Source organism: Dicentrarchus labrax, unplaced genomic scaffold, assembly GCF_905237075.1.
Source record: "Dicentrarchus labrax unplaced genomic scaffold, dlabrax2021, whole genome shotgun sequence".
Lineage (NCBI taxonomy): Eukaryota > Metazoa > Chordata > Actinopteri > Moronidae > Dicentrarchus > Dicentrarchus labrax.
The window spans coordinates 13377689-13393651 of NW_026136722.1; the positions used below are offsets into that span (position 1 = coordinate 13377689).

The 15963-nt window shown below is 39.1% G+C and overlaps 1 protein-coding gene across 4 annotated transcripts; it reads right to left on the reverse strand.

Annotated features, from left to right (window-relative positions):
• Nucleotides 1–1540: 1540 nt before the first annotated feature.
• Nucleotides 1541–14390, reverse strand: map3k14a (mitogen-activated protein kinase kinase kinase 14a). 4 transcript variants are annotated; one of them, XM_051387195.1, is made up of 16 exons: nucleotides 14368–14390; nucleotides 8096–8365; nucleotides 7928–8006; nucleotides 7588–7810; nucleotides 6886–7275; nucleotides 6656–6790; nucleotides 6436–6565; nucleotides 5848–5976; nucleotides 4366–4470; nucleotides 4108–4265; nucleotides 3867–4017; nucleotides 3275–3586; nucleotides 3084–3193; nucleotides 2370–2508; nucleotides 2120–2220; nucleotides 1541–2004 (listed from the first exon to the last, which is right to left on the reverse strand). In XM_051387195.1, exons 2-16 carry the CDS (start codon nucleotides 8349–8351, stop codon nucleotides 1843–1845), a joined length of 2580 nt encoding a protein of 859 aa, XP_051243155.1. In that variant the 5' UTR covers nucleotides 8352–8365; nucleotides 14368–14390; the 3' UTR covers nucleotides 1541–1842. The 4 variants fall into 4 exon arrangements, with proteins under 4 accessions (XP_051243155.1, XP_051243153.1, XP_051243152.1 ...); XM_051387193.1 differs by lacking the exon at nucleotides 14368–14390 and adding an exon at nucleotides 14193–14338; XM_051387192.1 differs by lacking the exon at nucleotides 14368–14390 and adding an exon at nucleotides 10392–10554.
• Nucleotides 14391–15963: the final 1573 nt, after the last annotated feature.

Genomic DNA, 15963 nt, shown 5'->3' on the forward strand with positions numbered 1-15963 from the left:
AGTGTAGGAATGAGGATTATGTTAAACCCCGGATGATAAGATACTGCATTGATAGTGCTGTTGATACTTTAGCCCTTAGGAAGTAGAGATGCACAATATATATTCAGGGTTGATAAATTATCAGTTGATAATGGGATGTTTATGTTATGAATTATTCAAAAAATGAATTTATAGCCACTAAATTATTGTTTTGACTTGCCCTCTGTTACTGCCTTTTGGCCAGGTCGTCACTGTAAACAGGAATTGGTTCTCAGTTGACTTATCTGGTTGAATAAAGGTAAGATCAATAAAATGATGTATTTATGTATTTTGAATTCTTATGCCAAACTTATGTTCTAGCCTAAGCCATATAATAAGTATATTTGTGATGTCAGAACTGTTCCTTGTTGTGTTAACAATAGTGATGTCAGTGTCATATGTTCAGAGCTATGGAATATAACATTTTTATCTTTGCTCACTACATTTTAACCTCTCTTACCTTCAGGTGTGCATAAACTGCAAGCTATGAACTTTAATGATATTGATATAATTGTAATAGTAAATAAATTGTAAAAATGTAATATTTTTATATATAAGGAAATTATATCAATATCAGCCATGAGAAGTAAGAAGTAATTATCAGTTACTGTATTTGCTGAAGCAAAGTCCATATAGTGCATCCCTAGTAGGAAGCACATGGGCAAAGATTTTGAGACTCCAAAGCAGTTATTTTTAGTTATTTTAGTTTTGTATTTCACTAAACTCACCTTTTTTTTTTCTTCGTTTTTTAATATTTGTTTTCAATTCAGTTTAGTTTCAGTTTCCAGAGTGGGTTTGCTCATTTCAGATAGTTTCAGTGTTAGTGTTTTAAATAATATGGGGGGTGTTTGTCAGGGGCAAATACAACACTGTGTGAAGGCAGTTGATTAACAGTCATATAGACATCCCCATCTCATGCTTTTGTGTTGACAAATTTGACTAAATTGACAAAAACTAAAATTAGACTTCAAGTTCCTGTTTATTTTTTTAGTTCATAATATCGTTGAGTTTCAGTTTTTTGCTAGTTTTTATTGTTATTTCTGTGACAATATGCGTTCAAGTAAGACGTTTAAATAGTTGTTCAGAATTCTTTTAAATCTCATGGTGGCGATAGAGGGTAAATCAAAGGGTCATCAAATCATTCCCCGGAGACTATGAGTTTCTGTACTAAAAATGACAATCTGGCCAGTTGCTGTGGACTCAAGTTTTAGGTATATGTATGGGCAGACCACATGACTGACATCTCCATCCTGCCACAAGTGGGGAACAAATGGGATAAACCTGATGACTAAGAGACTGCTTTTTAGTTTTACGATATTGCACAAAGCATAAACAGCATTTATAACCCAGAAATGACAATTAAGTCTGACTTCATATGTTAGATGTGATATGTAAATCCCAGTTTAAAGTTATAGAATACAACAGAAATGTTCATGGTCGCTGTGCGGAATTGTAAACTACTTAATCACTATAGCATTAGAGATTAGATTGTGAATAAGTGAGATCAATAATGTATCACACATTCTGCAGTTTCATATCATGTTTAATGTTTCAATTTAAGCATGCAATAAGAAAAGGTGTAACATAAAGATCACAGTGGTCAAAAAAGCTCAGTTCATTGACAGGAATTAACACCTTGAAGACAAAATGCTACACAACACCCCCACATTATGGCATTTAAACATAAGACACGTTTGCTAAAAAGGCAGCACTGCTATTTTTAATTTTTTTTTATCCGCAATGAAAGCATGATCCTCGCACAATTCAACAGAAGGCCGCATCTGCAACGGTTAAGATGACACCGCACCGAGAGAGCTGTGGCCTCTATCTCGTCTCCAGCACTCCGTCTCTGATCCTCCACCTCCAGGCGGAGCTGAAATCTGGAGCAGGAACGCAGCAGAGCTCCAGACCAGACTCCTGGACCTCCTCATCGTGACCTATCTGCTGCCCCTGCTGGGTTTCCAAGGTGAAAACCCTCCCAGAGATCTAAAAAGGAGACACACAGAAGCATTAAAGAAGCGTAGTCTTGCTGTTTAAAAACACTGAGACTAACATGAATAGCTTTTCTGACACACGAGTGTGTGAGGCTGCTAGCCCTCACCTGATCACTGATTCCAGTGGCGATGTGGCCCACCTTTACCCGGCGCGTCTCTCTGATGCGGATGCTTCTCCTGTTGAAGTCTCTGATGCAGACATCAACCCCTGAGCCAATCACAACAGAGAGATACACATGAAGTAAGGACAAATTAAATCATATTTGGCTTAAGGGCAAATTCTATCTCATTTTACAAGTTGGTACTACTACCTTAAATAGTTTTTTAAAAAAAGGAGGTGTTAATGTTATAGCTCACCTTCAAAACAGCACGGTGGTGGTAGCTGTGTGTGACTCAGCAAATCCAGACTAAAAACCTGCACATCTGGCTGACTGTTGTAGGAGAAGACACCAGAGCTGACGTCGTCTCCTGGGCTCAGGGACCAGCGGCCAGAGTCCTGGAATAACAGGTTAAAAAAAGAGGAACACAAGCAAAACAGCAGGTCTGTTAATACCAATGAAACATCAAAATCCAAATAAATGTTTTATGTAGAACTGGAATATATTTGATTGGATCTTTTGACACACTTTCTGCTTGTATTTCCTTTATGGATGAATGTCTCCCATTTCATTTTCTGTGTCACTTCCGGTTCCCCATACTGTCAAAGTCTGTACTTTTACAATTCCAATGTCACCACATCTGACCAATCATCTTTTTACTGGCATTCCTCGAGCCAATCAGTCCCTGGATGCTGTTCTTTAAACATAATTGCTATTCTGTCATCCATTATCTCCTATCTTCATATGGGCCTACGCTTAATGGAGATCCTGGGATACTGGGATGTATAGAGAGGATGTTTTTGTCTCCACTATATTTTTGATGTATGATGATAGCAATTAGAGAAAGTGATGACTTGGGCTGTGATTGATGACTCAGATCGTTATTTACCAGTTATCAATCTCACCCCAACTGTTTGCCTTCTGCAGTGTGAATTAAATTACAGTTGAACTCTATTGTGAGTTTTGGGATTACCTTTTTGTCCCATGGTTCCCAGTTGGAGTATGGGTCACTGCTGAGACAAGACAACAGCTGCTCTTGCATCTCAGCTGGGTGAAGCTGGGACAGACTGCTCAGGTAGAAATCTGCAAGTAAGCAGGAAAACAGTGAGTAGGGATCAAACATTTAACATTAGAAAATAAACAGAACACTGACCGAAACCTCACCTTGCTCCAGTTTACGTAGCTCTAGTTCAGGCACAGTGGTGATCTTGTTGCCCCTCTTGTGGTTTGGCTCAGAAATCAGCGTTTGCGGACAGAAAGGCGAACCTCGCTTTGATTCGCCAGAATCAGCCTCCTCTTCATTGGCATCACCCAGCTCTTTCGTCTTCCTCCCAGTTGTGATCACTTCCTCAACAGACTCTTGATGCTCCTCGTAGTCAAAACTGCTATCGATAAGTTGCAGGGAGTCAGGAGGTTTGTCGGCAAAATACAGGGGCTCTGTGTAGGGTCCCTTCACTGGGCTGGTGAGTCCTCCCACTGCAATCACACAAACACAATGCATTAAGTCTTTACAAACTGGAGATGATGATTCCAAGGGGGTCATTTCCAGTGAGGATAGGGGCCTCAGGCTTAGTATAGGCCGCCCTACCCTGGGTTATTGGGGCTCCATTCCTGAAAAGATTACCTGCAGTCACTATTCAGGGCTGCACAAAGTTACTGCCATCTACATTTTCCTGGTTAAAAAAGCATCTATACCTAATAATATATAGTTAGATAGATAAGATACTTTATTTATCCTGAGGGAAATTCAAGTTACCTTCTTCCAGAGCTTTGGCAGTTTTCTCTTTGAGGTCAGATGCTGATGCTCTCTTGGCTGGATCCTTCTGCAGTCCCGCCTTGATAACCTCAGCTGTGTGCGGACTACAGTCAGGGGGGATCTCTCTCAGAGGCGGAGGTTCGTTAGCAATCTGTAACCATCAAAAAAGGTCTGATGTGAATAAGTTTGGAAAACGCGCTGGACATCTGCGATGAAACAGCAGGGTGTAGTGGTAGTTTACCTTCAGGTAAAGTCTACAGGTGTAGTATCTTGTCCAAGGTTGACACCCATTGAGCATATTCAGTAACATACAGCAGCTGCTCCACACATCTGCTTTGGCTCCGCGGGGTTCCCCTTTTACAATCTCAGGGGCCATATGAGTCTCTGAGCCCTTCAGATCTGCATTAAATTACATTGAGAAAACAATAAATTAAGACATGGAAGTGGATAAATTACCCATCTCCTTAACTGAAATGCTAAAGTTACACAGTAACCTTACCTCTGGACCCACTCAGGCTCTGTCCCTGATTATCAAGTCTCTCTGCATGTCCAAAGTCACACAGGAAGGTGTCTCTACCGTCCTTTGACAACAACACATTGTCAGCTGTGGGAATCAAGGGAATCAAGAAGAGTCAACAATCAGCTTCATTAATCTTGACACTGCTCAGTGAACTCACTCAGTGTTTTGACTTATGCAGTTTAGTTTATGGATGACATAATTAGAAACAGCTGCACAGACAGAAGACCGTTTACAGACAAAGGAGCAAACTAAGGGAAATATGAATCACTGAGGGACAGATGCTGTAGAAAACACTTTAATATGGAATGAATGTGGAGTCTAGTAACTAACAGGCAGCAGATAAAGAGATTTGGCGTCACTGCTTTGCTTTTCCGGAGGCATTACAGACACCAGGTGGCGCCTGTGCTGCAACAGCACAATCATGCTGTTTGTTTGTCCTTCAGCTTAAACCTGTTTTTGCTCTTCCTCTATATTAGTTCCCTTTCTGTTTCTCTCTTTCCTTCTTTCTTATACTTTTTTTCAAATTTATTTTCATCTTCTGCTTTTCGTCTTTGTCCTTTATTCTCTCACAAACTACTTCCTGCTCCTCGTCCCATCCCCCCTCTCTGTTTCGTTCTCCCTTTCTTTCTTGCTCTCCTGACTCTGCGCACATGCGCCGTTTCTAAAGAGCAGCGGTGAGTCACACTGTGGGAAATTCCCAGCCTGCCGTCTTCTCTGTGGTAGTCTGGTTTCACAACACAGGTGCTGAGGATCAAATCTAGACTATCTATGACACTTGTGTTCCACTAAACAGCTGCACAAAGACACAAAATCCTCTGATGAGAATTAATTAGAAATCTGACTTACTCTCTCTGTATGTTTTTGTTTTCCACTAGGTACCACAACAAGTAAAAGTCAAGCTGACACATTCTGTTTTACTGTTATTACTGTTGTACCACTTTGATCTGTACAATTGCTGCTGTTAAAATTCATCTTGAAAGTGTTGTTATGGTCCAATGCCAATATCTGATGTCTGTGTTTTTTTTGTAATCAGTGCTGTTACTTTTTTAGTCTTAACATTTACATTATTCTTTTAGATAATTTCTAATTCTAAAGGTAGCAGACTGCATAAAAACATTTGTAAGATCAACAAGTGGCAATAGAAGTACACAAGAATGTTACCATCCATTATTGAGTTGTAGACTTTTTGTTCATTTACATTAATGCTTTTACAATAACTGTCTTGAATAAGCTAAATATAATGGCCCATTTGAGGTTAAACCTAGTGTGTTCAGGACAAATAAAAAGTACTACAGTATATGTCTTCTTATGTCTGTAAGTCTTAATAAAACCATTTAGGAGATCAAATCAGTTTTCTTTGTGGCATTGTCATTTGTATTTGTATTTTTTAGTACAACTCATGTAAGACTTGGTTCAACTGTTGGAACTACATGAAAAAGAAATTGGTAAAATATAACATACCTTTAATGTCTAAATGCGCCACTTTTTTCTTCACCAAGTACTGAAGCGCTGTTAAGACTTGCCAGTGGTAGTGGAGGCTTAGATCCTCTGGCAGCCTGCCACGCTCTGCTATCAGCTGGCCCAGGGAGCCTGAAACAACAGATAAGGTCAAACCAGAATAAATACCATATATCTAGTTAATATTTACTAACAAACAGTATCTTATTCAACTATTCCTTCTTTTATGGCCTGGAATTTGATGACAAAGTAAAAAGTGTGAGATATGCCATTGTGTTTATCAAGTGGGCATCTCCATCTGTAATTTCGACCGTAACACTTCAAGGAAGCTCAACAGTCATTTCTGGCATCCCAGAACCACCCACATCCACATTTCGACACTAATCACATCCGTATTTCTGTTATCTTCATTATCCTCAAGTTGCACCTACTGTGCATGTGTTGAGCACTTAATTCATCACAACTAACCCAACAATTTCCAACCTCACCCTCCATCTCAGCAGCAGCAGTGAGCACTGACAGAATGTGCTTGTGTGTGTGTGTGTGTGTGTGTGTGTGTGTGTGTGAAAGGCAGAAGTGAGGCTTGTTTACCAGATTTGTGGTCCATGAAAAGGACGACATTAGGCCCCTCTCTGACCACTCCAAAGAGTTCCACCACACGAGGAGAACGGAGGGTACTCCACGCACCCACCTCCTCACTGCTGAACCTCTTCAGGGGGATCTATGTGGATGGAAAGAACGGAATGAGCAATCAGGGCATACTTTAACCAGGCAGTGGAAAAAACAAAGAAGCCGATATGCTCTGCGTTACCTTTTTGATGGCAAATTTGAAGCCTGTGTTGACATCTTGAGCACTGTGCACTTCACCATAGGAGCCTTCCTTGACGAACTGTGAGAGGACATACTCCCTCCCTTCCCTGTATTCAGAGTCCACAGGCTGGAGTTTCTGATAGAATCAGAGAGAAACAAGTTAGTTTGGTTCAACCACATTTCAAACCAAGACAGATAACAGGAAGTAAAATGGCGTAAAGTAGAACGTACTTCATTGTAAAAGATTAATCCCTCATTGGGGACAGAATCAGCTGCGGAGAAATCATCTTCCTCTTCTCTTACATCTCTCTCCACGTCTTTGAAAAAGGGCGCCGCGTAGCATGGGTCCCCCTGACTGACACTGGCCCTGAGGCCAGCAAGGGCCAGCGAACAGTCTCCCAGACTTCTGAGGGAGTCTGAGTCGCTGTCCTGCCCATAGGAATGGAGACTGGAGAAGCCGCCGCAGACCTGGTCCCTCCAGTTCAGAGGAGAGCAGCTGGAGCCTGTGTTGTAGATGAGTCGGCTGTAGAGAAAAGGTCCTCTGTCCTGCTCTTCTGAGCTTTCGATGCTGCTACAGCAAGAAGTACTGAGGTCACTTCTCTCTCCAAGAGACGACTCCTCCTACAGGTGACAAGCAAAGCATATGGTTGATCAGACGCCATGAGAGGCAGCTTTGTCTGAATTCAATGATTCACTTCCACAATGCAGGAAAGCAAATGTTTGCGTTGGAATGTCTACAGATGAAGTCTACGATTGCTAAAGAATGCAATCATTTATCCGTTAAGATGATTCACAAGAAAAACACTGGAAGCACACTCAGTCCTTTATTGTTATAAGAGAGTACAATATACCAACCTACTTCTTAATGGCGGTTTCAATAGCATTTTCATATGTAGGACTCAATGAGATGTGAAGAATAACCAAAGTTCTTACCAAGATCCGGACCAGAGAACTTCCACTCTCCTGTTCAGGGACTCCAGAAGGCATTCGATGTCTGTGTCGCTGCTTGTCATTCTTCTTCTCCTGTTTTTTCTTCCCCTTGCGCTTCTGTCTCTTCCTGGTCTTCTTTCTTGGAGTGAGCTGTCCTGATGAGCTGCTCGGCTCCTGGATGGAGGCTGTGGTTGGGCACGCCACATTGTTGTGCTCTAAGGAAATACTGAAGTACAAGTATGGCAACAATGTCAATTCCAGACATTAAACAATTCAGTATAGCCTCTGTAAACAAATATAAAGTGTGAAACGCAGAGGCAGTATTGTCAAGGTGATGCCATACCTGATGAAGGAATAAGGGGAGGGAACAAACGAACGTTCAGAACACGATGGACTGAATTGTTGGGAGTCCTGTGTTTCACCTGAAGAGAGCACAGTGTAACATTAAATCCACTGTCCACGCACAGTTATGTGATTTATTTTTATTTTTTAAATATTATAACATAATTACATTCTGCTTGGGCAATGAAGGTTGAGTTCTTCAGTGGCATTTCTCCCACTTGCTCTGCAGTCCCATGTGTCAGGACTTTGTTTATCAAGGGGTTTAAACAGGGTATGTAGCCCATTTTGCTGTCCTTCCCCTCCTCTTCCTCTTCCTCCGTCTCCTGTTCCGCAGCCGAGCAGGATGGGTATGACCCCTTCAGCTCGGCCTGGGATGACCCGGAGAACGGTGATGTTGAGTTAAAGATCCTTTGCCTCACCGCCATTTCATCTGCTGGATCTGGAGAGAGAGAACATCATAAGCAGCTGGTAAGTCGAGTGCTTTTTTGACAATTGTATAAACGTCAACATTTATGTCTGATCATATACGCCTGAACCTCCATGCTGCTCTTTTCTGAAATTTTGGTGTAATTTTTTGGTAAACCCAAAAATGATTAAATATGTTTGTAGATTAATGGCGGTGACTGAAGACATGCTGGCTGTGTTTCAGTCATGAGACTTTGAAATGAAAACAAGTTTATAATAGGGATGCAACTGATGGGGCTGCAATTAGTAGTATATAATATATATATATTGTTTTATCAATAAAAGTTCCCTTTGTAACTTCAAACCACAGCCTCAGTGGACTTCTTCCAAAGTTTTGTACGACAAAAGAAAGATATTCAGTTGACCCTCAAAAAGACAACCATTAAAGAAAACCATTAAATCCTTAAATTTGGGAAGCTGGAACCAGCAAATGTTTGGTATTTTTGCTTAAAAAAACAACTAAAAGGATTATTTGATTATCAAAATTGTCAACTAACTAATCAGTCAACTAATCATTAATTGACCAATCAGCTCTAGTTTATAGTAACTTATATTTTAAAGTGAAAATGCAATGGCAGTAGATTTGTGTCCTTTACAAACTACACTTTCAGTTAAAACATTAAAACTGATTAAGCTGAACATGATACTGCATCATGTCTATACAGTATATCACATGGTTGCTGCCTATCAGCGCTAGAAACTGACCTTCACAAATGTTTGTGCTTGCAAAAACTATTTCCTCAATATGTAACAAAGGACTTTTTACTCTCTGCCAATGTGAGAATGATTGTGCCTAAAAAGAAAAATACTGGATGGTGACAACCAAATGTAACGTTATGTCTTATTTTCAAGTTAAACGTTTTACTAACTTTAATTTGTTTGTTTGTTTGTTTTTCATTTGATTCTCAATTTATTTCTTAAGTTTTGTTTGTTTTTAATGGGGCATTTGGCTAATACCACAAGGCTGAAAAAGAGTATTTTGTTATCCATCAAGCGAAGCAGAAGAGCTCATATACTTGAGTTAATTTAAGATTAGATGTTTACTCATCAACAGAAATATACATAACCTTCAATGCAACAATGTACTGTGGTAAAGCACATATTAATCTGGTTATTTATAGCTTGTTTAAACTTTAACATATTTGACTGTGTCAAGTAGGTTCAGGATCATGATGATCACTTGATCAGAAACAAAGTGAAACTTTGAAAGTTTGCAGTGGGCAGATGAGACAGGAAACTCAACCCTAGCCTTGTTTTGGCAGTTGCAACTGTGTCATTGCAAGTACTCTCTTTCAGACTGAGGAAGTTAGCTACAACACATTAGGCACGGAACGGCACGGCACGGCACGGCCGAATTTCCAATAAAGATTAGCGTGACTGACTGCAGATGGCTTGGCGGTTATAATCGTCAAGACATGTATGACTGTAAAATCAGCACACACACTCTCCTTTCCTCTCCGCAATGGTTAAATGCACTTAATGCAGTTTAAAAAGCACACAGAGAACTAGGACTACAGTTGCATCCGTGTGTCGTTTATACTTAAACTCCTCTTCTCCCTGTCACTCAGCTTTTGACTCTTTCTCAACATATACATATAGATAATCTTGGTCATACCAGAATGAAACCTGCGATCTTGACTAAAACAATCACGTGGCTGCCAAAACAACTGCCCGGTAATTTTTGCATATTTTACATATATTGCTTCTAATTCTAACACAGACAGTACCAGCACAAGTAATACTAAACAAAAACTGACATCAAAATGTAGTCAAATTTCAATTAAATCTGTTTAAGTTTAGCAACGTCATTACCTTGTGTGCCGACTTCTTGCACTGCAAGATTATCTAGAACAAAGCAATTCAACTGTCACTTCCTTCTTAAGACGCTGCACCGGTGCAACACCACACCCCAATGAACTTACGTGGAAAGGAAATAGAGAAAAACCCACTGCAATAAACAACTGTATGTATGTGTGAGGTGGAGGGGAGTGGAGACGTACCGACAGATGCCAGTCTGAACTGCTATCTCTCTCCTGTGTGTCCGCTCTGAATAACCTATCATCTACATTAGTAAAAGTAGGTTCTGTGTTTGTCTGCCCCGTCCTTCGTGTTCTGTTTCTCAGTAACGTCTCGGCTCAGGCTCTCTCTCTGCTTGATGCTGGCTCTCAGCCAACCAGGGGGAGGAGCTGGCTGACAATGACTTATGGGAAATGCATCTCCGCTTCCCCATATTCCCCCCTCCCTCCGCTCCCTTCAACAGGGCTGGCTTACTTGCTCTTCCCTTTGACTAGATTAAAGGATAACATGTTTGGTTATGCTTTTGATGATCTACTGTGAACTATGGCCTAACAAAAGCAGAACCGAAGCTCTCGGTGTCCTACACCTATCAAGATATCCTCACGTTTCACTTGAAGAATTAATAATACTGATTGATTGTGTGATTATTACAGCAAAGCATCAAAGTCAAATTAAAAGCAAAATGTGAATAAATAAGATGTTTGTTAATTAAGTCAAAAAGGGAACCATCACATTTCTGTGTTTATGTTGTGAAAAGGGAACTCTGGATGAGTTTCTGACCTTCTGCACACATCCACAATACTAAATGAAATGTCAAGTTTGGTGACCTTTCATGTGCTCTGATATACAAATGAGCATGTGCCCTGTAGCTAGCTAATATGACTGTCTGTTACATGTAATGTCACACATTGACACACTCTTCACAACATGTCACGTCATAGAGAAAGAGTTTTCTTTCAACAGCAAACTTTGTCAAAAATGGGACAATCTGATGTATTGTGAGGATCTTATGGAAAACATAGCCAAAGAAATGTGGAGCGTGTATGAACTGTCACTTGAAGCGCCTTCTGAATCTATCTAAAATAATTTCACTTGCTTTTCTTTTCAGCAGAAAAACAACTTACTCATATAAAAACCGCTACAGAAAACAGGAAATTCAGAATACCACTTGAGACACTCCGGCATAAACCATGAACAAAAAGCTAAATGCAAGTTGCTTATTGCCTCCTTAGTGTACAGGAAACTATTTACTGTCATGGCAACAATATCTTAGAAAAACTGGGTCGTGTCTAGGTGGTAGCCTTTGATTTGCAAAACTCTCGTACATGTGAACTTGATGTAATACAGTAGCGTGCAAAGAATATTCTATTAAATATCATAATAATAAAATAGAAACATATCAAATATATAAATAAATAAATACAAAAGAAAAAGAGAACATTAATAATAATGGAGATCAGTACACTTGAATGCTTCCTCATCCTTGCTCCTTGTCCAGATTTCAGATAAAGTGCCCTAAAGTGACAAATCATGCCGTTGTAGGCTACTTGGCAATTTGTTGCCATGTACATTCATCTTAAATCTACACTACAGAAAAGTCTATTCTGATGGTTGTAATGACAAATCTCGTCAGAGTTTAGCATATCTAGGGTTATCATCTAGACACAACTGAAAAACTGTATTAGGATTGTGGACATTGTCATGAACAGTTTGAGATTCGTTTTTGGCTTTTCTTCTAGCCACCGACTGATTCATAGCTTTTAAAAACTCTGGGAAAAAAGTCAGCTTGGTCTATAAAATGTCAGAAAATATTGTTAAATGTTGTCATCACAATTTCCTGAAGCCGTAGCGTCTACAAATTGCTTGTTTTGTCTGACTGGCAGTTAAAAACTAAAAGACATTCAATTTACAATGATATGGAAGAAAGAAAAGTATAAAATCTTCACAACTGAGAAACTGGAACCAATGAATGGTTGGCATATGGCAAGTCATTAATCACTTTAACACTTTATTGGTTTGCCGAATAATAGCCAATTACTTTTCTGTTGACCATAGATCCATAAATTGATTGTTTCAGTTCTAAATGCAATAAAATACAATACAACCACAAACTATTGCCAAATGTACGATCAAGCTGAACCTACACCTCTTTGATAGTGTCAACAGGAACTCAACACTAAAAGCTACACAGATAGGAGTTATTATGGGCTGTTACGTTGGACTCAAACACCAATTAAATTCACAACTGAGAGTACACACAATAACCTTAAATCTTAAAGTGGCACAAACCATTGTAATCTACTTTTGCAGAGAAATACTGAGCTAAACTCTACATACAGCCAGTGTCTATATTGAGCCGACTTCTGCTTTACACCCACACAGATTAATGAAATTCCAAAGCCTTTAGTAAGGACAGTGAAAAGGGACTCAACCTGAAGTCAGCCACAGAGTACACACACAAGCCAAGCATTCCTTAAGTAAAAAACGCCGGCTGCTTCTCAGGAAAATGTCCCAGTCTTGGACTAACATAGATCCAGAACGTTTAAGAAACCCTGTGCGCGCTATGACTTCAAGTTCTACTCACACCATTGAGTCACACCTCTCTGTACCGTAAACTGAATACCTTTGAAAACAGCACCTTGAACTTAAATTATAATGGGCATTGATTTTTTTTTACTATTTTCTGGCAGTAGAGTTTTTAAAAAATGAACTTAATCTAGAAAATCTGCAGATTAATCTGTAATTGAAATGGTTATTTGCAGCTCTAGATTCAAAGTTCATCAAAAGCATGTATTCCCACTTTTGTTAATGCCAGGATATTATGCCAATTGGCATCTTTTGTGACACGGGGAAAAGATTAGAAACACAAACTAGACAAAGCGGACTGAAAACTCACATAACAGTAAACAACATGGGTGATAGTTTAAGTCTAGCATGTATTTGTAGTGAACATTGTATTGTGGTGAACAGATTTTATACAATATCTTTTCTGCACATTCTTTCTATTTTGCAGAAGAAAGGAGAAAATACATTTGCATTGACAGGACACCATTGGTTTCTCGTTCGAGGATGGACCCAGGCCAGGGCTGCTTAGCCATAAATGCAGGCCAGGAGTGTGGGACTCTGGGCCAAGAATGGTCCGACGTGTATTTGTACAGTGTGAGAAGCAGCAGAACTTGGACTCAACGTACAGTATCTGTCATGGGTGACTAATGTAAACAATTAAATCTGGTAGGTAAGAGATAATAATGGCCTGATGTTTAATATATCAGTCAGGCACATAAGAGCTGATAATGGCACAAATCAAATTTATCAATATTGGACATCATGAAGTGAACATAATAGCTTGTCTTATGGGAATCCCTTGGTATTAAAAATCACACCTTTTTCTTGTTTTCTTATGTATTACATCTGTATTATTGTTCTAAATACACTATTTGTATCCACTTTTATGCTTCTTATATGTTTATTACCAGATTACAAAGGGCACATTTCTTTTTTTTTCTTCAAGAAAATACAACGAAGTCCTGTTATAAGACCTCCATCACAAACAAAAGCATCCAATAACAACCAGTCGCCGTGGAAAAACTGTACAACAGTTGTTTTAATCACAGACATCTGGCTTCTACAGGCGTATGTGCGGTTTTGAAAAAGTTTGGTGGCCTGTGAAGTCAAAGTTACAGTAACAGCAGTAACCTTTTACGGTGTCGACCTTTATCGTTTTGGACTATTGTCACAAATTGGTAAATTATATAGAAGTATAGCACATAGGTGTCTCCCGTTAGCTGGTCTTTTTCGAGAGTGTGTGAAGCGCTGAACAACTTCCTTGTAGCCACATTTCACATAAAACCGAGATACTTTTTGCCATTCGTTGAGTTAAGTCGAACTTTTGAAATAAGAAATCGTTGTCACACACGGGAACAGATAAGACCGAGATCATAAAACGGTGTCACTAGTTAAACTATTTCATTTAATTGCAAATGTACAGTAGACTTTTCACTTACCGAGCTTCCAATTAACGTTAGCTAGTAGGCGTCGGCCGATGGTAACAGCTCAATAGCTCGCTAGCTAACTTCCGGTTAATTTCAAATATAATATACTATTAGTTTCCTATAATTTAATAATAGTATTCAAAATGACAAGAAACAAAATAGGTTTCGTGATATGATTGTTACTCACTCGCTGGTCTTTTTTCCCCCCCTTTTTTCGCAGCTTGTGCTCTAGTAATATGTTTTTAAGTGACAGTTATGCTTTTAATTTGAAGGCGTTAACTTCCTGTAGGCGCCTGTTTTTAATTTGACGCAGTACAGTCAGAAATGTTTAGTTCCTGAAAAAGCAGAGAAGGAAATGATCATGATGTGTGAAAACTGAGGCCATTTTTTATGCAACAGCGTTGTAAAAAAAAAAAAAAATGGCACAAATTACCCCAAATTTCTAATATGGATTTTTCTTTATTTTCTTTGTTGTTTTTGTTATTCAGTCCCATCCTCCTGTTTACATTCACATGTTCAGGTGTTGCTTGCTGCCTGTTTCCAATACTGATAACTAATCCTTAGTGTAAATAACTCTAGACTGTACTAAAAGTTTTACACGAGCTGTATAGATCATATTTAATTTATTGGGACATATGTTACACCTCTTCTCAACAGGGTTATCTGTGTTGATAGAGATTCACCACAAGATGGAGTCATAAACCACTGACTAAAGGCATTTATGCTTCAGTACTGTGAATAGTTGCATGTAACAGTACAGCCTAATTACAATATTATAGAATGTAATTAATTAGGTGTTAGTGTCTTTCATACTCAATAATTTTACAAACATGCAAATCAATTGTTGAGCTTAAGCACTGATGTTCATATTCTGTGATTTTGAAGCAAGACATGACCTAAATGTTAAGGTGTAAGCCAATACTTTTGGTATAATGTGGTTGGTTTTAGGAATAAAAACAATCATACTGTTTAGGGAGTTATTTAAAGAAGAAGGCAGGTGTGCACATTTTTACATTTGAACCAAAAAATAAACATGAACATAGTAAACCTGACTATGTATCACAATATTTTAAACTGCCTTTGTTTACTTAGTTCATCATTAGTAACTACACTAAAATAGATCTGTATCTTTACATCAATATGGACATACTGTTGTGTTAACAGCTGCATCCAGAAATATGCTAGAAGTTCTGTGTCTGCGTTGTGTGTCAGTGGAGGCAAAGGAAGATATTGATGATCTGACAATTTCACCATTTTAATAAAGTCCCAAGTACCAAGTTCAAACAAAGCAAGCCCAAGAGTGGAATCACCATTTGCTCCTGACGGGTGGTTGTTTGGCGAATAAAATATGAAAACAAGAAATCTGAGCATGTTTCATGTATGCAAAACTTGGACTTTTACACAAATGAGCTATCAGGACAAAATGATGGAATATGTTCCATCATAGGAGTGATAAATAAATAAAACGTGGTTCCCGAAGGCTAAGACTACCTGATTAACAACAAACAAACTCACTTGTGTGAAGAGTAAATAGAACATTTCAGATACCTGACACCTAGCTCAGTTACCCAGGAGAGCGCACCAAAGAAGCAAACGTTTCCTCAGTAATGTCATGTGCAAATGTACGCTAGAAATCAGACTATTGCTAAATTGACCAACTCCTATGATCCAGAAATAGTTACCATAAATTACTGTTTCCTGATGATGATGTTGCTTACATCATTACATGGCCGGATTAACCTGGGCCATTATACTGACTCCCCACCCCCCACTTTCCATCTAC